Source organism: Phascolarctos cinereus, unplaced genomic scaffold, assembly GCF_003287225.1.
Source record: "Phascolarctos cinereus isolate Bilbo 61053 unplaced genomic scaffold, phaCin_HiC Scaffold_5;HRSCAF=322, whole genome shotgun sequence".
Lineage (NCBI taxonomy): Eukaryota > Metazoa > Chordata > Mammalia > Diprotodontia > Phascolarctidae > Phascolarctos > Phascolarctos cinereus.
In genome coordinates, this window is record NW_027555958.1 from 261,712,391 (window position 1) to 261,735,626 (window position 23,236).

A 23,236-nucleotide genomic window follows, 5' to 3' on the forward strand; every position below is an offset into this window, starting at 1 on the left:
AAAGACAACTTAAAAGGTCAGCAGGAAAGGTCTCTCCTACCTGGGTGAGAGTGGAGCGCAGTCCAGCTGAGGCTGCACCAGCATAGCCCCAGCCACAGAGTAAGAGCAGGTTTTGGGAATGGCAACAGCTGCTTTCAGGGCTCTCAGCTCACAGATGGTAAGGGGTTGAAGAACTGTTCAGAAGGAGATTACAGGGGTCTTTTTGCTATCACTGAGGCAGGACTCTGTTATTTTGCTCATACTTTAATCCAGGTCGCAGTTCTGGGTGTTAATCCCAGGGTAAGGAAGAGCATGAGCATGGCAGGGCTTCTAGCATCATTGGAGGGGAGAACCCTCCTTATAGTTCCAGGGCAGAAAAGAGTGCTTATGGTCATCCACAAACCAGAGCACAGGCCAGGAGAGTAGTAAACACCTCTTCTTAGATGATACCACATTGGAAGAACTGAAAACTTATGGGTCCCTAGAAGTATCTCTGAAAATAGCTGCACAAAACTCCTGAAGCTTGGAACAGCACACCCTCCACCCTGGAAGCAGAGCCCTACCTTAACAAAAAGTTAAAAGCTAAGTAATAGACTGGGGAAATGAGCAAACAACAGAAAAAAATCTGACTATAGAAAGTTACTATGCTGACAAGGAAGATCAAAATACACACTCAGAAGGAGACAACAAGGTCAAAGCTCCTACATCCAAAGCCTCCAAGACAATATGAATTGGTCTCAGGCCAAGGAAGAGCTCAAAAGGATTTTGAAAATTAAATAAGAGAGGTAGAAGAAAAACTGGGTAGATAAAAGCAATGAAAGAAAACCATGAAAAATGAGACAACAGCTTGGTGAAGGAGATACAGAAAAAAAATACTGAAGAAAATAACACCTTAATAAACAGACTAGGCCAAATGGTAAAAGAAGTCTGAAACACAATGAAGAGAAGAATAACTTAAAAAGAAGAATTGACCAAATGGAAAAGGAGCTACAAAATTTCACTGAAGAAAATAATTCCTTAAAAATGAGAATGGAGCAAATGGAAGCTAATGACTCTATGAGAAATCAAGAAATTATAAAACAAAACCAAAAGAATGAAAAAAAAAATAGAAGACAATGTGAAATATCTCATTTGTAAAACAACCGAGCTCAAAAATAGATCCAGGAGAGATAATTTAAAAATTATTGGACTACGTGAAAGCCATGATCAAAAAAAGAGCCTGGACATCATCTTTCAAGAAATTATCAAGGAAAATTGCCCTAATATTCTAGAACCAGAGGGTAAAATAGAAATGGAAAGAATCCACTGATGCCAAAAGGAAAACTCCAGGAATATTATAGCCAAATTCCAGAGTCCCTAGGTCAAGGAGAAAATATTACAAGCAGTCAGAAAGAAACAATTCAAGTATTATGAAAACACAATCAGGATAACACAAGATTTAGCAGCTTCTACATTAAGGGGCTGGAGGGCTTGGAATATAATATTTCGGAAGGCAAAGGAGACAGTATTATAGCCAAGAATCACCTACCTAGCAAAACTGAGTATAATCCTTCAGGGGGAAAAATAGACATTTAATGAAATAGAGGACTTTCAATCATTCTTGATGAAAAGACCAGAGCTGAATTGAAAATCTGACTTTCAAATACAAGATTCAAGAGAAGCATAAAAAGCTAAACAGGAAAGGGAAATCATAAGGGACTTAATAAGTTTAAACTGTTTTCATTCCTACATGGGAAGATGATATTTGTAACTCATAAGAATTTTTTCATTGTTAGGGTAGTTAGAAGGAGACAGAGTTTACATGTGTGAGCTGAATATGAAGGGATGTTATCGAAAAAATAAAATTACGGCGAGAGAGAGGAATATATTGGGAGAAAGAGGAGGGGAGGGGTAGAATGGGGTAAATTATCTCACAAGGGCAAGAAAAAGCTTTCACAGTGGAGGAGAAGAAGGGAGAGGTGAGAGGGAATGAGTGAGCCCTACTCTCATCAGAGTTGGCTCAAAGAGGAAAAGACATACACATGCAATTGGGTATAGAAATCTATCTTACCCTACAGGAAAGTAGGGGGAAAGATGATAAGAGAAGGGGGGCAGATTGGGGGAGGGGGTAATCAGAAGCAAAAAACTTTTGAGGAGGCACAGGGTGAAAAAAAGAGAAAATAGTATTAATGGGGGGAATAGGATGGAGGGAACTACAGTTAGCAATAGTAACTGTGAAAAAAATTTTGAAGCAAGTTTCTCTGATAAAGGCCTCATTTCTCAAACATAGGAGAACATGGGAAGATGATATCTGTAACTTATAAGACCTTTCTCATTATTAGGGTAGTTAGAAGGAGTATATATGGACAGAGGCACAGATGTGAGTTGAATATGAAGGGATGATATCTAAAAATAAAATTAAGGGGTGAGAGAGAAATGTACTGGGAGAAAGAGAAAGGGAGAGGTAACAACAGGGTCACAAAAGAGCAAGAAAAAGATTTACAGTGGAAGGGAGGAGAGGCAAGGTTAGGGGAGTGAGTAAACCTTAGTCTCATCAGAACTGGCTCAAAGACGGAATAACATACACACTCAAATGGGTATAGAAATTTATCTTACTTACCCTACAGGAAAGTAGGGGGGAAGCAGATACAAAAAGTGGTGGTAGTGATAAAAGGGAAGGCAGACTAGGAGAGGGGATAGTCAGAAGAAAAACACTTGTGAGGAAGGACAGGGTGAAAGGAGAGAGAGAATAGAATAAACTGGTGGGGATAAGATGGAGGGAAATACAGTTAGCAATAGTAACTACGAAAACAAATTTGAGGCAAGTTTCTCTGATAAAGGCCTCATTTCTCAAATATATAGAGAACAGAGTCAAATTTATAAGAATAAGAGCTTTTCCCCAATTGATAAATGATCAAAAGATATGATCAGTTTTCAGATGAAGTAAGCAAATTAAAACAATTCTGAGGTACTACCTCATACCTATTAGATTGGCTAATAGGACAAACAAGGTAAATGACAAATGTTGGAGGGGATGTAGGAAAAATGAGACTTTAATGCACTGTTGGTGGAGTTGTGAAATGATTCAACCATTCTGTAGAGCAATTTGGAACTATACCTGAAGAGCTATAAAACCGTGTAAACCCTTTGACCCAGCAATACCACTGCTATAATGGTCTGTATCCCAAAAGAGATAAAGAACAAAATGAAAAAAGACATATATGTAAAAATATTTAGAGCAGCTTATTTCTTGGAGTAAAGATTTAGAAACTGAGGGGATGCCTATCAATTGGGGAATGATTGAACAAGTTGTGCTATGCAATTATGATGGAATACTAATGTACTTGGATGCTCTCAGAAAAAAATCGGAGAAGACTTGCATGGGCTGATGCAAAGTGAAATGTACTGTCTACAAAGCAACAGCAATGCTGTAAGATGATCAGATGTGAGTGACTTAGCTATTCTCAGAAATACAATGATCCAAGTCCGAAGGACTTATGGTGAAAAATGCTATACATCCCCAGAGAAAGAACTGATGGTGTCTGAATATATATTGAAGCATACTTTTTTTTAACTTTATTTTTCTGAGTTTTTTTGTCTATATTTTTTTCACAACATGACTATTATAGATTTGTTTTGCATGACTGAACATGTATAATAACCTATTTTGAACCATTTGCCTTCTCAATGAGGGAGGGTTGGGAGGGAGGAAGAGAGAGAATTTGGAACTCAAAGCTTTACAAATGAATGTTAAAAATTGTTTTCACACGTAACTGAGGAAAGATAAAGAAACAGATATGGAAACCTATGGCTGTAGCATCTGCAGAGGGTGGTGGTGTTATTTGTATCCTACTTGTTAGAAAACTTACCTGTTTGGAGAGGAGCTCTTTGCAAAGCTGGTATAGAGTAATGAATTTTTTGGCCAACAGTCGTGCCTCAATGAATCCTTCAGCCACTAGCATGATTTCACAGATCATCTCAAAATCTGGTACCACCATAGCACAAGGCCTATCCACAGACAGAGAGGGAATGAGATAGTTTTAGAGTTAAAACAGGATAAAAATGTCTTAAATTGTAATGAAAGGAGTTGAGGTCAGATATAAAGAAGAATTTTGTGATAAAACAGGGTGCAGCAACTGGATTTGGTCATTGAGTGAAGGGACAGTATCTCTTTCTCTGGGAATATTTGGAAACAGAAGATTCTTTCCATATCCTTCTTATCTTCTACTCATAATTGTCTAGGCCAATTTATTGAAACAAGGTACTTTCATTTCTGAATTTCTTATGCATGTAGCCATCATCTGACTGATACTCAAGAACTATTCCTTTGGTTTTTAGTAGTGAATGCTAGGTCTTATTTCTTTGTAGTGTTAGAGGGATCCTATTCAATTATTCATTCATTCACTTAACAAAAATTTACTAAGTGCTCAATTATACCAGCTTTTTTGCCTGATACTGAAGGCTCTCTGTAACCTAGCTCCAGCTGACCATTCCAGCCTTATTTCACTCTATTGTACATTGGATACTTCATAACCTAACAACAACAACAACAACAACAAACTGGGCTGCTAGTTTTGTCCTCCCTTTTCACTTCTGTGATTTTGTGCACATTGTTCTCCATTCCTGGAATAGATTTGTGCTCTTTCTCTTTTTCTAACTGTTGACATCCTCCCACTTTTTAGGACCCAACTGAGATGTTACTTCCTCCATGTACCTTCACTGATTTCTACTGCTAAAAGTAATCCCTCTATGTTAGAATCTCTCAAACTACCCTGACCTCTGAATTTCATTTTATACCTTCAATCACTTAAAAATTATATTAAAGTTACTTAATCTCCTTGAAAGCAGTAGTCTTCATTCCTACAGCTCCTGTGCCTAATACATGGTAAGGAATGGGGTGCTGTGTAAAAAGTGGGAGAATGTGATATAGTTCCTGCACTCCAGGAGCTTAACTTATAGGAATTAAGATATAAGATATAAGCATACTATATGAGTAGAAATAACTATAAAACAGCATAGAATGCAATGGCGGAATAAAAGAGGTAGAAAGTATTATGATATTTGAAAGGAATAAAAGATTTCTTATTACTGGAATGATCTGAGAAGATTTCATGAAGCAGGCTTTGAAGGATTGTCAGGAATTGAACCTGTGGAACCAGTGGTAAGAAAGAACATTCTAGATAGAGGGCTCAACATAAGTAAAGATGTGGAGATGGGAAAATAGGTTGTTTTCAGAGAAGGACAAATGATACAATATAAATGGAATTAAGGGTACTGAAGCAGAATAGAAGGAAACAAGGTTGAAAAGGTCAGTTGGAACTACAATGCAGTGGATCTTATATATCAGGTTAAGTAGTTCAGTTTTTGAGGCATTTGAGAAACCATTGAACATCTTCAGTAGAGTTTGAAGTAAGACACTAATATAACCATGATAGTGTATCATACATGCTTCTCCTCAAAGACAGCCAGAACTTACATTCACTATAAAATGTAGTTGTCCCCTCAAAAATTATGAACTGTACCTAAAGAGAGCCTTGAGGTTCTCTGGAAGCTCTGCACGGCCAGCATAGCCTGGGTTCATAGTGATGAAGATTCCTACTGAAGGATTCAGTTTAATCTCCTCCCCAAGGAAGTTGAAATATAGCTTTTTATCTCTGATTGCATCTTGGATACTTTTCACCTGGTGAAAAAAATCAACACTTTATAATCAATGCAATGGTTTAATGTAGTTGGGATGGATCAGATACCATTCTGTCAGCAGAAGTTGGTTCTTCCTGTACATAGTATGATTAGTTCTTCTCAGACTTCAGAACTTAATTGGCACAGAATACTGGGCCCCTAACATCTTCAACACATACATACATATATGCATTCATATATATATATATATATATATATATATATATATATATATATATATATATATATATGTATATATTTAGTGTGAGTTCTTCTGATACAGCAAAAAAAAATTCTAGATTTAAAGTCAAGTAAGGATATGGATTTAAATCTCAGTGGTGTTATTTATTACCTAGATGACCTTGGACTTAATCTCCCTGGGCCTCAGATTTGTCACCACTAAAATGAGGGAATTGAACCAGGTAATGTCTAAGGCCTCTTTCAGCTCTATATCAGTGGTTCTGTGTGTGATAGATGTAGTGTGACAACCCATTCCATTTAGGTAGACTGTATCTGCTTCTTTCAGAATCCTGGGTTAATTCTATATGGCTACCACCCAACTTCTTTCTTTCCTTCCTTCTTTCCTTGGCTGGAAATATATCAGGCACTCAAAAGTCTGATTCTAATACTAATCTACACAGAAATTCTGTTTTTCTGACTTGAACCAGCATTCATCCCTCTTTAGGCAGCTTGGGGAACTTTCTGTTCCCAGGAGCTCACCATATTAGTGCTAGACTTGATATGGACACCCAATCAGCTTTAAAACTACTGCAGTTTAGAATTCACGAACTGAAGCAATCCACCATCCTCTCTAGCAAGGGGGAATACAGGTATGTGCCACCATGCAGGTTGCCGGTCAATTTCCAGGTTTTTTATTTAGGCTTCCAACTATAACATATATATATATAATATATATATCTATATATCTATATATCTATATATATATAGATATATATATAGATATAGATAGATAGATCGATAGATAGATAGATAGATAGATAGATAGATAGATAGATAGCACTTGCCTTGTTAGGAAATACATTTAATTAAAGTTTACAAATTGCTCTGAGATTGAGAGCTGAGGCAAGTGTCAACTACCCTTTCTGATGTGCAGCCTGACTCAGCATTCCCTTCTGCTACAAAGGATCTGCAAGACAAAGCAGTCAGCAAAAATGTACCTGTTGAGGAGTAAAGACATCTGTATTTCTGTGTAAAATTCTGTAAGAGACTCTTTATTAAGAGGCAGAGCAAGTTTGAAAGTGCAATTAACTCATAAGTATTAGCACTTAAGAGAGGTGTACACAATTACAGATTACATAAAACAACAGATTATTTGCCTAAGTTTTCTCCATTACCACAGGAGCATCTGAGTACAAAGATGAAATAAATGATTCAATTGCGTGTGAGGTAGGGACCTGGGAGAAAGTACTAAGTGCTGTGGGCAAGCATGTGGTTTGGGTACACAAGTGCTAACCTGTGAAGCTGTTTAGGTATAGGGGAAAAAACTGCCAGGTACAACTTGTTATGTAAGGCTTATAGATATTCTCTAGGTATTGCTAAGTGAGTACCATTTCTAGAAATTTTGAAACCCCTGAGAAAGAGACAGAAGCATTGTTTCAAAATTTGTGGAAATGTTATCTCTAGGATGGGGGTGGGGAGGAAAAAGAAAAAAAAAGAAATTTACATGATAACCTTATTATATATTTAAAAGAAATAGCAAGTTGTACATAATAGATTTGCAGTTTTATGTGACATCTCACAGTGGACAGAGCCTAGAGTCAGGAAGACCTGAGTTCAAAGACACTTACTACCTGTGTGACCCTGGGGAAGTCAGTCAACTCTGATGCTCGATTAAAGTGGGGAAGGAGTCAAGGCTCACCCACCAGCAGGCTATTGAAAAACAAAGAATAAAGTGAGGAGGGCCTGTGCTAGAGTGGTGGCACTGTCAGAAGAAAGAAGGGGGTATATTTGAGAGATGTTGTTCAGTCATTTCAGTTGTGTTCAACTCTTCGTGGCCCCCTTTAGGTTTTTCTTGGCAAAAATAACTGGAGTGGTTTGCCATTTATTTCTCCAGCTCATTTAATGGATGAGGAAACTGAGGCAAACAGGGTTAAATGCCCAGGGTTACAAATAGAGTAAGTGTCTGAGGCTGAATTTGAAATCGAGTCTTCCTGACTCAAGGTCCAGTGCTCTAGCTCCCAAGTGACTTCTTTTATGTTCAAACTAAAATCCTGCCTTCTACAGGAAGTCTTCTCCAACCCCTCAATTCCAGTGCTTTCTCTGTTATTTCCTATTTATCTGATATGTAGCTTACTTTGTATATATTTGCATGTTGTCCCCTCCTTTAGATTGTAAGTAACTTAAAAGCAAGGGCTATCTTTTGCTTCTTTTTTATCCCCAGGATTTAGCAGAGTGCCTGGTGCATGGTAGGTACTTAATAATTATTGATTGGTTAATTTCCTTTCCTAAAATTCCTAATTTCCTTTCCTAAATCTCCTGTACCTCCAAGTGTTCTTCTATTTGATCTTTTGACTCCTTCCTCAAGCCTCTAACCCAATCAGTTATCTTATTGATAATACTTCTTATTTATTATACTTCCAAAACATCTCACTCATATTTGTCCCTTCTCTACTCTAGCTGCTATCCTAGTTCAAGCCCTTATTACCTTTATCTTGGACTATTATGAAAGTCTAACTGGTTACCCTGTCTTTAGGCTCTCTACTTTCTACTCCATCATACAAATAATAAAATAAAATCTCTGATTCACAGGTATAATAGTATAATTCTTCTGCTCAAAAATCATCAGAGGCTTCCCATTGTCTATAGGTACAAGACTAACTCTTCAGGCTGGCATTCACAATCTTGTTCCAATCTACCTTTTTATCATTACTTCACATTATTTTCCTTCATGCACTCTAGTCCAGCAAAACATGGCATTCCCCACATCCATGAATTCACTGGGAATGTACTCTCTTTTCACCCCCACCTTTTAGAATACTTTGATTCAAAACTCCCATTAGATACTCAGCTTCTCCATAAAGCCTTCTCAAATACTTCCAGGTGCATGAGTTCTTTTTCTCCTCAAATTTTCTTAAAGCACTTTTTCTAAAGCTCTCCTTTGTTCCCACCATATTTCAAAGGGGGAAAGTTATATACACTAGAGGGAAAGAAAAAGAGAAGAGGAAGAAAAAAAGAAGACAATGCTGACTTAAAGAACATTTAGGAGTTGATAAAGATTTTAAACAAATACGTAAGGCTTGGGTACAGGATGAATCACTAAATCCAATTTTGTCCTTAGATGGCTATACTATTTTAAGTGAAAATGACTCAGATACAGTCTGTACCCAATAGTCAGAATACTTTTTAAAGGTTAAGTGCTTAGCTGTGTTCTCCATACTAAAGTATGCAACTATTAGGGGATTCCAACACAAACTTTTATTTCATTAAAAAAAAGAATGGAAAGGACCCCCCCCCCCGATATATTACATACACTGGATTGTACAGTTTCAAACAATGCAGACAATCAAGTTTATATTCATAGCTGGTACAAGGAGGCAAAATTCCAAAGGATGTAGAAAAAATATCCTATTTTCATCCTATTTTTCTACCAGTATCCGTCTATTTGGGTTTTATGGAATAGTGTTGGGGCATCCACTTATACCATCTGTTAGAAACCAGTTAAAATCAGGGAAAAGTGCCAATAGATAGCTGAGAAGACACAATGGCAGGCCAAAACTAAATTAGGCTGGGATACAAATCCTGGCAGGATACAAACTGTGCCTGACTGGTGTTCCTCTCTGATCCCTGCTTTATCAGGCCTATCTCTTCAATATCAATTCTTTGTTTCCTTTAAGACTCAGGTCAGGGTCCACTTTCTGCTTGACTGACCTTATTACACAATGATTTTTTACATTTTCAAATTTCTTTAAGTTAAGAGTCTGTTAGACAATTTCTGTGTCACACATTTGATTGGCTATTGCCTTTCTCTGTCGTCTAGTTGTTTCATCACATACCCCTGATCTTTTCAAGTGACTGTAAGGTAGTATGCATAGCAGAAAGAGTTGGGTTTGGAATTAGGAGTCCTGGGTTTATATTTGAACATCATACTTACTAGCTGTGTTACATTGAGCAAGAATCCTAATATTTCTGAGCTTCAGTTTCCTTCTCTGTAAAACTATCTACACCTCATAGGGTTGTTGTAAAGCACAAAGTGCTATATAAATATGAGTTGTTATTGTTATCTTCTAAGTATCAAAATATAGCTGGGTTATTGTAAGGAAAGTGCTTTATAAAAGGTAAAGTACCATACAAATGAGGTATAATTATTTTTATTATCTTCCACGGTAAGGGCTATGTCTTCTACTTTTTTCAGTTGTCATCTTTTTGACCTCTTTGCAGCATTTGCAACTATTTACTATTTACTACTCCTAGATATTCTCTCCTCTCTGTGTTTCTGTGACATTGATCCCCCTGCTTCTCTTCCTATCTGTCTGGTTGCTTTTTGTCAGTCTCTTTTGCTGAATCATCATCCATGTCTCACTCTCAAAGTGTAACTCAGAGGTCTATCCTGGATCCTCTTCTCTGCCCCTCTCTATACTCTCTCTTTTGCTTATCTCATTAGCTTCCATGGGGCCAAATATCATCTTTATGCAAATGACTCCTAGATATCCAGCCACAGTTCTCTGCTGAGCTCTGTATCACCAATTACCTAGTGGACATTTCCAATTGGAAGGCCTGTCATGCTCAGAAAACTCCTGTGCCTCTAGGATAAAATACAAACCTTTTTTTTGTCCTTCCTTTCTGTTGTCCCTTTACAAAATTTATTACAAAACATTTCCCCTCATACACTCCATATTCCAGTCAACCTAGCCTACAATACCTGCTGTTTCTCATGTACAATATTCTATGTGGTACAGTGAATACAGCAATGGGTATAGAGTCAGAAAGTCCCAAGTTTAAATCCTGCCTCTGACATTTGCTAGCTGTGGGAGCCTGGGTATCTCAGTTTCCTCATCTGTAAAATGGAGATAATAATAGCATCTACCTCCCCAGGGTTGTTGTGAAGATAAAAATGATGTAATATTTGTAAAGTAATTTATAGAACACTATATAAATGCTAATTATTATTATTATTCTCTGTATCTTTGTATGGGTTGTCTCCCACACCTAAAATGTACTTCCTTTTCATCTCGACTTTTTAGACTCCTTTGCTTCCTTCAACGCTTATCAATTCAATTTCTGAGCACATAAACTGTACAGAATGTAGTAGTATTAGGCACCTGAGCCTCTAAGCTCAAAAAGCTCTTGGTCTAGATGGAATACGTGTTTGTAAAGAAGCTTAGGCTAGCAGAGGTTGTCTCATTTCCTACACAAATCCTTTCATATGATTTTCCCAGCTGTTACTGCTTCCCTCCATAACCTTGTATTATATTTATTTTGCATATATGTTGTGTGTATTTATATATGCGCTTGTTTTCCCCAGTAGCATGTTCATTGACAGCAAAGGTTGTTTTATTTTGTCTTTGTATCCACAGTAACTTGCACATAATAGGAAATTAATAAATGCTTGTTAATTGAATACAGAAATGAGGAAGTTATTTATTGCAGTATATTTTCAATTGGAAAAAAGAGAAACTATAGATGAGAGTTTAGTCATATTGAAAATAAAAAAAATATATTACTACTGCAAGAATTTAACAGTGTTGGAGTTTGCAAGTCTCCTCTGTGCTCTATATAAGCCACATGCACCAGAATAATGGCATGTGTGGCTGAAAATAAATTATTCATTAAAAGTTTTTTTAAATTCTCTATAATTTTTATAATTTTAGCACCCTAACTTTAAACCAAACTATAAAGGTATCTTATCTATTTTTAATCTATCAACTGGAGAGCGGCTCAGCTTCCAAGAATGAATTTGGTACACTAGAGCATGCCATTGTCAAAAGCCCTTTATATCAGCACCACGAATTCACTTGTAAATGTTGTAGCATAGAGTCTCCTTTGGATTGGAGATGACATAGGCCTTTGAAAAGGACATACCTCACTTTAATACCTCATCATACTGCTAATAACTGACATTCAGATAGCATTTTAAGGCTTACAAACACTTGAAATATGTTACTAAAGAAACTGTGTAGTGTAATGGATAGAGCACTGGGCTTAGAGCCAGGAGACCCAAATTTAAATCCTACTTTAGAGCCTTAAAGTACCTCTATAATCATAAGCAAGTTACTTAATACTAAAAATACCCATTTCCTCATCTTCAAAATAGGGACCATGATAATAATGATACCTGTAATAATAGCTAGGATTTATGGTTTACAAAGTTCCTTATATTATCTCATTTTATCCTCACAACAGTTTAGGGAGGATGGGTGCTATTAGTATCCCCATTTTATGGATGAGGAAATGGAAGCAAATAGAGGCTAAGTGATTTGCCTAGGATCACACAACTAGTGACTTGAGGCTGGATTTGAACTCAGTTCTTCCTGATATCAAGTCTAAAATTGCCACTTATGCCATCATGAGGTAGATGGCATTTAATAAAGAAAACATATCGAAAACCTTAAAGTCCTATATAAATGTGAGTTAGTTGTTAGTATTATTTCTTTTCATCTTCAAAACAAAGCTGTAAACTAGATAAATTTGAGCATTATTATCCCCATTTTATTTTTTATATATCAGGAAACTGAGGCTCAGTCAGTCAACCAGCATTTTGTCTAAGGTCACATGACTGTTAAATGACAGAAATGGACTTAAACCTAAGTTTCCTGATGTTAAACCCAATACATTTTCCATTGTACCCCGCTTCCTCTCACTAAGACTATAAAAATTCAGTTAATCCCTCAAGGCCTGATTCTAATGCCACCTTTACTACTACTCTGTTGCCCTTCCTAATTCTTTCCACCCTTTATCCCAGACATTAAAGACACTTTCTCCTAAACCATACATAGGACACACCCCAGAAGTATTTATCATAAATTACTCTGTATTCTAAGTGTGTGTGTGTGTGTGTGTGTGTGTGTGTCCCCTTTCACATATTATAAACTCTACGAAGGCAGTGACTGCATCTGATCTAAACTTTGTACCTCCCCCCATAGCCTCAATGTATGCTCTCTATACACACTAGATGCTTTATAAATGTTTCTTGAGCAGAACCAAAATCACAACATATACAGTGTCTACAATAACATAAAGAAAAACATCACAGAAAAAACAATAGTGGTCCCAGAGAATTTGTGGTAAAACACAAACAGAATCAACATTTTAAAAGGACACGTCTGTTGAACCGAAATTATTTTTCTATTATAATTATTTGCGTATGGGTTGTAATCTACCAAGTTGTGAGCTCCTTGAGGACAAGGACTATGGTTTTAGTTCATCTTTGTAACTCCTTTGCCCCCAAGAATAATCTTCTGTGCACGGACGTGCTTAATAAATGCTTTTTGAAGTTGAAGTTAGGGAACCTAAGCTTAAATTCTGGCTCTAATTCTCATTAGTGGTATGGTCTTTACTAGCTGTGTGACTGTTTGGAAGTTAACAAACCTCTGTATACTACAATTTTCTCACTTATAAAATGGGGATAATAATTCCTCCACTGTCTACCTTATTGGCTTGTCATGAAGAAAATGGATCTTAAATTGTAAAGTGCTATATAGATGTCAAACAAATGAATTATAATAAGGAAGGATGAGGAGACATGACATGCTTCACGTACAATCCAGCCCGAATCATCTCTTACACTTGCAATAGTTGCCTAATTGTTCCCTAGCCAATCTTCCACTCTAGGACTGAGCATGTCACCTCCCTTGCTCAAGAAGCTTCAGTGGCTCCCAATAGTTTCTGGGATAAAACACAGACATTAAAAATTTGATAGTTAAAGCCTTCCTCGTCTGGATCCAGCCTATATGACTTGCTTTTCTTTACTCTCTATTTCACCCAAACAGATATACTTGCTGTTCTTGCTACAAAACATTTCACCTTCTGGCTTTTTGACTTTACACAAGCTGCTCCCTCATGCCTACAATGCTCTCCCTACTCATTGTTGCTAATAACATTTTCCAGCTCACGTGTCACCTCCTTTGGGAAATCTTTTCTCATGCTCTAAGTTATTAGCTCTCTTTTCTATGTATTTACTTATCTTTATACAAATTATATACTCCACTAGAATATAAGTTCCTCAAAATCATGGATTATTTCATTTTTGTATCTACCAAGATGGTCCAGTATAGTGTGTCACACATAATAGACACTTAATAAATACTTGTCCAGCTGAATTGAATTGAAGGGTAACATGGCTGTCAAGATAAAGAAGGAACATGAAATTGAAGTCTGTATTGAGGAAAGGCTAAAGATTTTGGCACAAAGAATGAGACTCCCCAGTTTCTGACTCCATACCTGTACTGCCACCACAGAAAGGACCTCCACAGAAATTCTGTTAAATTCATCAAAACAGCCCCAGGCACCAGTCTGAGAAAGGCCTTTGTAGATATTGCCACAAGACTGCAGTGAAATATAAAAAGATTAAATTACCAACTGAATTATTTGCTTTAATAAATGGATATTTCCTATTACCCATGAATACTTTTGTTATTATGCAAACTGCTGGTCAAGAACCTGTAATTAAATTTCAAGTGCATTGCATTTTTTATGGTTATGGAATGGCAACTCATAAGTCACAGGATCAAAGTAAACTTTTTCATCAAATCCCCTTAAAATGTCACCAGTACAAAATTATTGTTGGTCTTTTAGCTTCAGAAATCCCCCAAAATAAATAAAAGATGATTCCTTTGTGGCTCAGACAAAATTCCTTCCATTTAACCTCAGGTCACAGTCTGAGGAAAAAGTCTGTCTGCATTTTTAAACATGTACACAGCCTCTGTGCTTTCCTTTAGAGAAGTGAGGAGAAGGAGATAATATGAAACAGGTGTAAGCAGAGAACGTAGGGAGTGATACAGAATGTGCAGAGCAACTAAGGCCAATCTTCATGAACTTAAGTGAAATAGAGATAAAGGAGGAGAAAACCATAAACATAAAGTGCACTTAAAGAAATTAGTTCTCTTCTATAGACTTGAGTTTCCTCATTGGTAAAGTTGGAGAACTAGTTTAGAGGAGCAATGAGGTCTCTTACAGCTCTGATAGTTTTACAATTTGATTCTAAGTTTCTCCAAATTCTGAGGTCATAGATTTAGAGATGGAAAGGACTTTGAGGCCATCTAAGCATGTCATTTTACAGATGAGGTAGCTGAAGCTCAGAGAAGGTAAGTGAGGCTAAAGCCACAAAAATAGCAAGTGTCAGAAGTAGAGGTGGAACCCAGGTTCTTTGTCTCCAGAAGAACAGTACACTGGACTATATCACAGGATAAAGGGATAGGTTACTAATAGTTATTCTGGTGATCATCAACTGGTTGGTTCAGGGACTAGACTGTAAAAATCTGTGAACAGTAGAAGGGATGTTATTCATTTATCTCATTATTATTAATCCAGCATCTGCTAGGTATTGAAAGTATTCTACTAGATACTAAATGAAACACAGTGAGGATAAAATATCTATATCTATATCTATTCCTCTCTCTCTCTCTCTCTCTCTCTCTCTCTCTCTCTCTCTCTCTCTCTCTATATTATATATATATATATATATATATATATATACATATATATATACACATCTATCTATACACATATATATACACACACACATACACACACACACACACACACACACACACACACACACACACACACACACATATATATCTAGTACATACTTGAGAAATAATCCAAGACTTGAGTGGCCAAATGAGTGATATGGCAATAGTGTTATAGGAATGCAGAGAAGAGAAGGATAGCTATGGGATAGAAGAGTCAACCTTAATGGAAAAGTCTATGCTAGACTAAAAAGGATGAGTAGGATTTAGGTAAGCTGATAGACTGGGAAAGGATATTTTGGAGGGGAGGAGAAACATGAGCAAAGGCTTGGAATAAAAACTAACATGCTTTTAGGGGAGAGTAAGGAGACCAGGACATGTGCTGTAGTGTACTAGGAACTAAGTGGAGAGGTAGAATACACTGTGGAACACCTTGAAAGCTGGGATGTTGGACATACCTCTATTAACAATGGGGAGCCATTGGTCTTTCAGTGTATATCATATGATGAATTCAGTATTATATTAAAGTTAGTCTGATGTGGCATATAGAATAAATTGGGGTATATGGGGGTAGAGGTTGGAAAGAGGCAACTTTAAAAAAGCTGTTAGAGTGTAGATAGACTACCTCCTCCTTTCCTATCCCAATACCATTGCTTTAGTTTGGAATCTGAACTCAACTTCCTAAGTGAGTTTTCTTACCTCCAATCCTTCTCCCCCTCTAACACAATCTACCTACCCACCACTAGACCAACTAAAAAATGCTAACTCCAGTCTCTTTCCTTTTTTTTTTTAATATTGCCAAGTTAATCTTACTCAGCATTAATTTTAATCATGCCACTTCCCCTTGTAAAAACTGTTAATGGTTCCCTTGATGAGTATAAACATGAGCAAAGGCTTGGAAAAATATACTTTTTGTGAAGAGTAAGGAGACCAGCTGGGTCAGAGCACATCTGATGTTAATCTCCAACAGAGTTACTTACTGACCAGTCCTCACCTTCCCCACTCCCTCACCTTTATTCTGCTTAGAGCATGCTCTCAGCCTCATACTGCTTTATGTCAAAATCATACTCATTCTACATGGTTCAGACTATATTTTACCAAATCTATGTAGCCTTTCCTAACCTTATCCAAGCAGGAAACAAGCTCTCCTGCCTCTACATTCCCACAACACCCTGTCTCTATCTTTATTACTTTAGCTTGCATTATCACAATATTTGTGTATGTCATGTTCCCTATTAGACCAAAAACTTTTCAAGGGCAGAGACTTACAAAATCTAGAAAAATCCTTACACTTAACATTTAATAGATATTGTTGAAAGAACTAATACATACATTTCTTTTGAAGTCTACCTTCTTCCAGACTGTGGCAATGGAGAAAAAAACAAACAAATTCTTTTTACTATGTTAATCAATAAAAGTCACCAGATTAGGACACCATTTAAAGGAGTAGGACAGACATTTTTAGTGTAAATTTTCAGTTCAAATTATTCTCTATAGAAGAAAATACCAGGAATATCAAATATTCCTAAACCAAGGTCACTGGATAATGCAACCCTCTCCACTGTCTAAGAGGTCAGTCCTTTAAAGATGATGTTACATTTAGAGATGCAGCGCTTTCAATATAACAAAACTGTCAAGAACTAACTCTAGATTTAATTTTAAATAAAATATTTTATGATATTCATTATAGATCATATGTAATAGAAATATTAATCTTTGAAAATTCATTATTTCCCTCTTTCACTAAGTTTTTATAACTGCATAAATGGAATTCCTACAAAACAGTCAAAGTATATGGCCTTTTGCTCCACCTTTTGCTTTTTTTATTTGAGTGACTCAGGCTTTTTTCTTGTCCATTGTGATCATCATACTCTGTATGCTGGGTTAACCTTTTATCAGATACCTTGCAGAACCAAACAATTTTATGCTTTATGTAATGTGATTATAGCAACATGTCTATAAAATAATGAGTTTTTAACTGTATTTTCACATTGGCCTATTAAGGCCAATTAAGGATTAGTTTGGGGGATTCTAGATTCTAGAGCACAGAATCTTGGAAATTAAGGGATTTTAGAGATGATACAGTCAAACTCTGTTTTACTATAGATGAGGAAACTGAATGTGAGGGAAGTCACATAACTTGCCCACAGTTAGTGGCAGATATAGGACTAAAATCAAGTGCCCTAATTCTCAGTTCAATGCTCTTTTTACCATACCATGCAGCCTACTCATATTAGAGAAGATTAAATAGGAGATTTTTTTTTAAGTTTGATACTTTTAAAGGCCTTTGAAAAGTTTCTAAGAAGTAGGCATGAAATAACATGCTAGGTCCCTGCCCCCAACCAAGGGACTATGTCTATACTGTAGTGGGAGGGGAAAAACATCAAATTATTCATTTGTACTTCAATCAGTTTCTCCCTCTAACAGGAAAATAAGGCCATGTACCTTGTAGTCCATTTGCTCAGAGCAGTTAAACACATATACCATGATGCCCAAAGCTCGACCCAGGTCCTTGGTAGTCTCAGTTTTGCCAGTGCCTGCAGGTCCCGCTGGAGCCCCACTCATGGTTAGGTGCAGAGACTGTGTAAGGGTAATATAACATCTGCCAAGAAGCAAAAAAGCTGAGTCTGAATGAATATGAGAGGAAGGGAATGGGGTCAGGGTGAGAAATCAGAGGAGCTTTGCTGACACTGCTGTGTCCTGGACACACAGTTTGTTAATGCTGTTAACAAATAGGGAATTTCAGTGATCCTAGAAGATTTCTCTGTAAACCAAAACACCAACTTTGGGAAGAGTAATTGCACTTACTTGTTCTTCTATGACTTATTTTAAATGATTGGTGATGGAAGAGACTCGGTACCAAACCTGACTGTCATCTTTCAAAAGTAGGATTTTTATTTACACTTGGCCCAAGCTAAAAATGGACTTACCAGATCAATAGTACAATATTCTCAGGGTATAAATGAATCCGGTTGATTTTTATTACTTTGAAAACAACAGCAATTATGGCAAAAATAACATGCTTAAAAAAAGAAAGAACATTCTATTCAGACACCAGACAAAACCTAGCTATAGATAAACCTCATTTTGTACATGTTAGGTTCACAAACTCAGAGTTTGGTGGACTTTGGAAGTCATCATGCCTAACCTTGCATCTAAGAAGGAATCCTTTGAGATAGTCATCTGGCATATTCAGTGATAGGAAACTCACTACCACACAGCATAGCCATTTCATTGACAATGTTAATTATTAGAAAGTTCTTTTCTTAGGTAAAACCCTTCATTTCACAGCTGACTCTCACCCCTTCAAAAGACCGTTTGACACTAGACACTCATTCACTACCACACAGCATAGTCCATTTCATTGACAATGTTAATTATTAGCAAGTTCTTAGGTAAAACCCTTCATTTCACAGCTGACTCTCACCTCTTCAAAAGACTGTTTGACATTAGGTGGGAGAGTAGAGAAAAAGTGTGACAGAAAGTGATGCCACATAGAGAGGGTTATTGCATGAAGCAAATCAAAGGTTTTAAGGTTTCAAGGCTGATGGGATGATTACCACTCCTCAGATCAAGTCACTGAGTCTATTCCACCTGTTCTACAATATGTAAGCCAAGGCCAGAATCAGTCAGATGTCCCTGCTAATGAAAGGACAACACAGACCAACTTCCATGAGTCACAGTTTGTAATGGATCCTGTGTTCCTATACAAATTAGAGTTCTTGGTTTTGAAGTGGCTGTCTCTGAGACTATGTGCTGGAAGCTCAAAATCAAGTATGCCTGAAAAGTGTCTCCTGACTTGCATTTTGACCAGTGCTAAATCAGACACTGCCTATCCAAGATAGGTAGCAATCCTAGTCAACCAAGAGTTCACTGTGCACTATAGGGTATGGAAGACTAATGTCATTTTAATCTTCTGTCTCACAGGCCATATGAGTCTGAAGCTAAAGCGATTCCATAAGGATGAAGACAATTTGTGATATTCAAGGAGATGGACCTTTGTCACAAGGTTATCAGAGCTGAGAATCTGGAACTTCCACCAACATGCTATCCTTGTTTATAAACTTTGTTTCATTGAATCAATGCTCTTTGCCATAACTGTACTTCAGTGACTGGCAATGGGAGCAATTGCAGGATAAAGAGCTACAAGAAGTGGTATAAGGCAAGAAGTAAAGGTGGTATACTTGGAGACTCAAACTAAATTCCCTAGAAAACACCTTACTCTTGATGGAGTGGAAGACACTGCAGCTATGCAATGGGGTTCTTTCTACACCACACAATGATCTCACAAATGATACAAGAAAGCTAATATTAGGCAGGCTGTTTCACTCTACGACTGGGATAGTACCATGTAAGCACTATTGATGACTTTGGACACTTTGGTCAAGAAAGTATTTGAGATAATAAGAAACAGATGTCCCTGGCCCCCAGTAATAGCAGGTATCTGCAAGATATGTAAGACTTGTGTCTGATTTATTCAAAGGAAAGTATTATCAGTTCTTGCTGCCAAGTGGGAAAATATAAGCACTAGCAAACTTTTGTAGTTTGTGTAGCTTGTGACTCTATTTGTGGAAGAAGATATTAAGAATATAAGCTACATTCTAGAGGTGACTGATGATTTCACCTAGTATTCAAAGGCCTACCAGAGAGTTTCTACAGTGCCTAAAGTACAGTGGGAGAAAAATTTTTATATACATAACTCCCCTGCCAGGACTGAGTAGGACTGAGGTGGAGAATGTGAAAGAAAAAAAAACTTGACAGTAATTGAGAACCAGCACATCTCTTGGTTTAGCTAGATGAAGTCTATTGTCTAGCTATGGGTTCAGCTCAGAAGGCTCTGATATGCAACAAGCAACAATATTAGCTTGAGTTTGTTGTCAAGATCTTCAATAAGGTGGTGAAATTTTGCTAAGGAATCCTGGTGGGTATGAACACATAAGTTAGCAGATTGTGGAAAGCCATTCCATGTCAAATGGTTAGAAGACTGGGCAATTCATCTATCTAGAAAATAGTCTTGGAAAATGGTTGAAGTCACTTTCAGGTCAAGTAACTAACAAAATGGAGTACTAGACACCTTTCTCTGATCCTTACAGTCACTATAACCTCTCTAAAGCAGGAATTATGCACAAGAGATAAAGCAGTTTCAGCTGCCCCAGAGTCTAGGACACCAAGAATCCATAATAGGTAAAAACTCAATATGAACCAGCAACAGAGAGGGTTGATAATTCTTAACTCCTAAAACGGTTGTTCAGCACACCCTCTCTTGATGCCCACCACTATCTTACAGCAGGGTATACAAGCTAACTCATGAGTTTACAACGGAACAGAACTTTATTTTTTTTAAATATAAATTTATTTGTTTTTAGTTTTCAACATTTACTTCCAAAAGGTTTTGAGCTCCAAATTTTCACCCCATCTCCCCCTCCCCCCACACTAAGATGGCATGCATTCTGAATACCCCTTCCCCTAGTCTGTCCTCTCTTCCATCTCTCCCCCCCTTCTCTTATCCCTTTCCCCTTCTATTTTCCTGCAGGGCAGGATAGACTTCTGCACCCCATTTCCTGTTTTTCTTATTTCCCAGTTGCATTTGAAAACATTTTTTTTCAGACATGTGTTTTTAAAACTTTGGGTTCCAAATTTTCTCCCTTCCTCCCTCCCCACCCACCCTCATTGAAAAGGCAAGCAACTCATTATAGGTTATACATGTGCAGTTATGCAAAACACTTCCATAGTAGACATGTCATGAAAAACTAACTCCATTTCCCTTAATCCCATCCTGCCCCCCCATTTATTCTATTCTTTCTTTTGACCCTGTCCCTCCTCAGAAGTAGTTGCTTCTGATTATCCTCTTTCCCAATCTACCCTCCTCTCTATCATCCCCCTGCTCTCTTGTCCCCTTCCCCCCCTTATTTTCCTGTAAGACAGATTTCCATAGCCAATTGAATGAGTATGCTATTCCCTCCTTAAGCCAAATCCTATGAGAATAAGATTCATTCCCTCTCACCTTCCCCTGTTTCCCCTCCACTGTAAGAGCCTTTTCTTTTCTGTTTCCATGCAGGAATGTAAACAGTTCAACCTTAATAAGTCTCTTATGATTTCTCTTTCCTGTTTACCTCTTCATGTTCCACTTCAGTCTTGTATTTGAAAGTCAAATATTCTATTCAGCTCTGGTCTTTTCATCAAGAATGCTTGAAAGTCCTCTGTTTCACTGAATGACCATTTTTTCCCCTGAAGGATTATACTCAGTTTTGCTGGGTAGGTGATTCTTGGTTGTAATCCTATCTCCTTTGCCCTCTGGAATATTATATTCCATGCCCTGTAGTCCTTTAATGTAGAAGCTGCTAAATCTTGTGTTATCCTGATTGTGTTTCCACAATACTTGAATTGTTTCTTTCTGGCAGCTTGTAATATTTTCTCCTTGACCTGGGAACTCTGGAATTTGGCTACAATATTCCTAAGAGTTTTCCTTTGGGGATCTCTTTCAGGAGGAGATCGGAGGATTCTTTCCATTTCTATTTTGCCCTCTGGTTCTAATATATCAGGGCAGTTTTCCTTGATAATTTCTTGAAAGATGATGTCTAGGCTCTTTTTTTGATCATGGCTTTCAGATAGTCCAATAATTTTTAAATTCTCTCTCCTGGATCTATTTTCCAGGTCAGTTGTTTTTCCAATGAGATATTTCACATTGTCTTCTATTTTTTCATTCTTTTGGATTTGTTTTACAGTGTCTTGATTTCTCATAAAGTCACTAGCTTCCAATTGCTCTATCCTAATTTTTAAGGAAGTATTTTCTTCAGTAATGTTTTGTACTTCTTTTTCCATTTGGCCAATTTTTATTCTTAGGGCATTCTTCCCCTCATTGGCTTTTTGGACCTCTTTTGCCATTTGGGTTAGGCTATTTTTTAAGGTGTTATTTTTTTCAGTATTTTTTTGGGTCTCCTTTAGCAAGCTGTTGACTTGTTTTTCATGATTTTCTTGCATCACCCTCATTTCTCTTCCCAGTTTTTCCTCTGTTTCTCTTACTTGCTTCTCAAAATTCCTTTTGAGCTCTTCCAAGGCCTGGGACTGATTCATATTTTTCTTGGAGGCTTTGGATGTAGGAGCTTTGACTTTGTTGTCTTCTTCTGGTTGTATGTTTTGATCTTCTTTGTCACCAAAGTAAGATAATATAGTCTGACTCTTTTTGCGCTGCTTGCTCATGATCCCGGCCAATTACTTGAGTTTTAAACTCTTTGTTAAGGTAAGAGTCTGCTTCAATGTGGAGAATGTACTGTCCCAAGCTTCAGGGATTTATATAGCTGTTTTCAGAGATACTTGTAGGGACCTGTAAATTTTCAGTTCTTACAAGGGTATGATAAGGGGTGAGGTGTTTACTCCTTTCCTGTCCTGTGCTCTGGTCTGTTAGTGACCACAAACACTCCTTTCTGTCCTGGAACTGTGAGGAAGGTTTCCTCTCTACAGCTACTACAAGCTCCACCATGCCAGTTCTTTTCCTTGCCCCACGATTGCCACCCAGAACTGTGACCCAGATCCAAGCACGGGCAAAGCAACAGATTCCTGCCTCAGCACTGGCAAAGAGATCCCTGCAATCCTCCTCTGATCAGCCACTGGAATCCCCGTCAGTCTGTGGACCAGAAGCTCAGGATGCAGCCACTGCCCTGGCGCCTGAGCTCTTGGCTCTGGATTTGGCTCTGAGACCTAGCTCCTCTATCACCGCAGAAACAGACTTTTCCCACTGACCTTCTAAGCTGTCTTTGCATTTGTGAGTTGAGAAGTCTGGAACCCATCACAGCTGTCCACAATTCAGTCTTCTGAAGCCTGCTCCAGGTTTGCTGCGAACTGAGCCCCAACGCTGCACTGTGCTCCTCTTCCCACCAGAAGCGATATACCTTTCTGATTAACCATCCAGGTTATCTTGGGCTGGAAATTTGCTTCACTCTGTCTTTTTGTGG

General features: G+C 37.6%; 1 protein-coding gene across 1 annotated transcript in view; it reads right to left on the reverse strand.

Moving 5' to 3' along the window:
* The window catches only part of DNAH9 (dynein axonemal heavy chain 9), a 458,278-nt gene that overhangs the window by 264,758 nt on the left and 170,284 nt on the right, over positions 1 to 23,236 (reverse strand). The window contains 4 exon segments of the mRNA XM_020965915.2: positions 3,828 to 3,966; positions 5,481 to 5,638; positions 14,035 to 14,139; positions 17,730 to 17,886. Coding sequence (XP_020821574.1) covers positions 3,828 to 3,966; positions 5,481 to 5,638; positions 14,035 to 14,139; positions 17,730 to 17,886 — 559 coding nt within the window.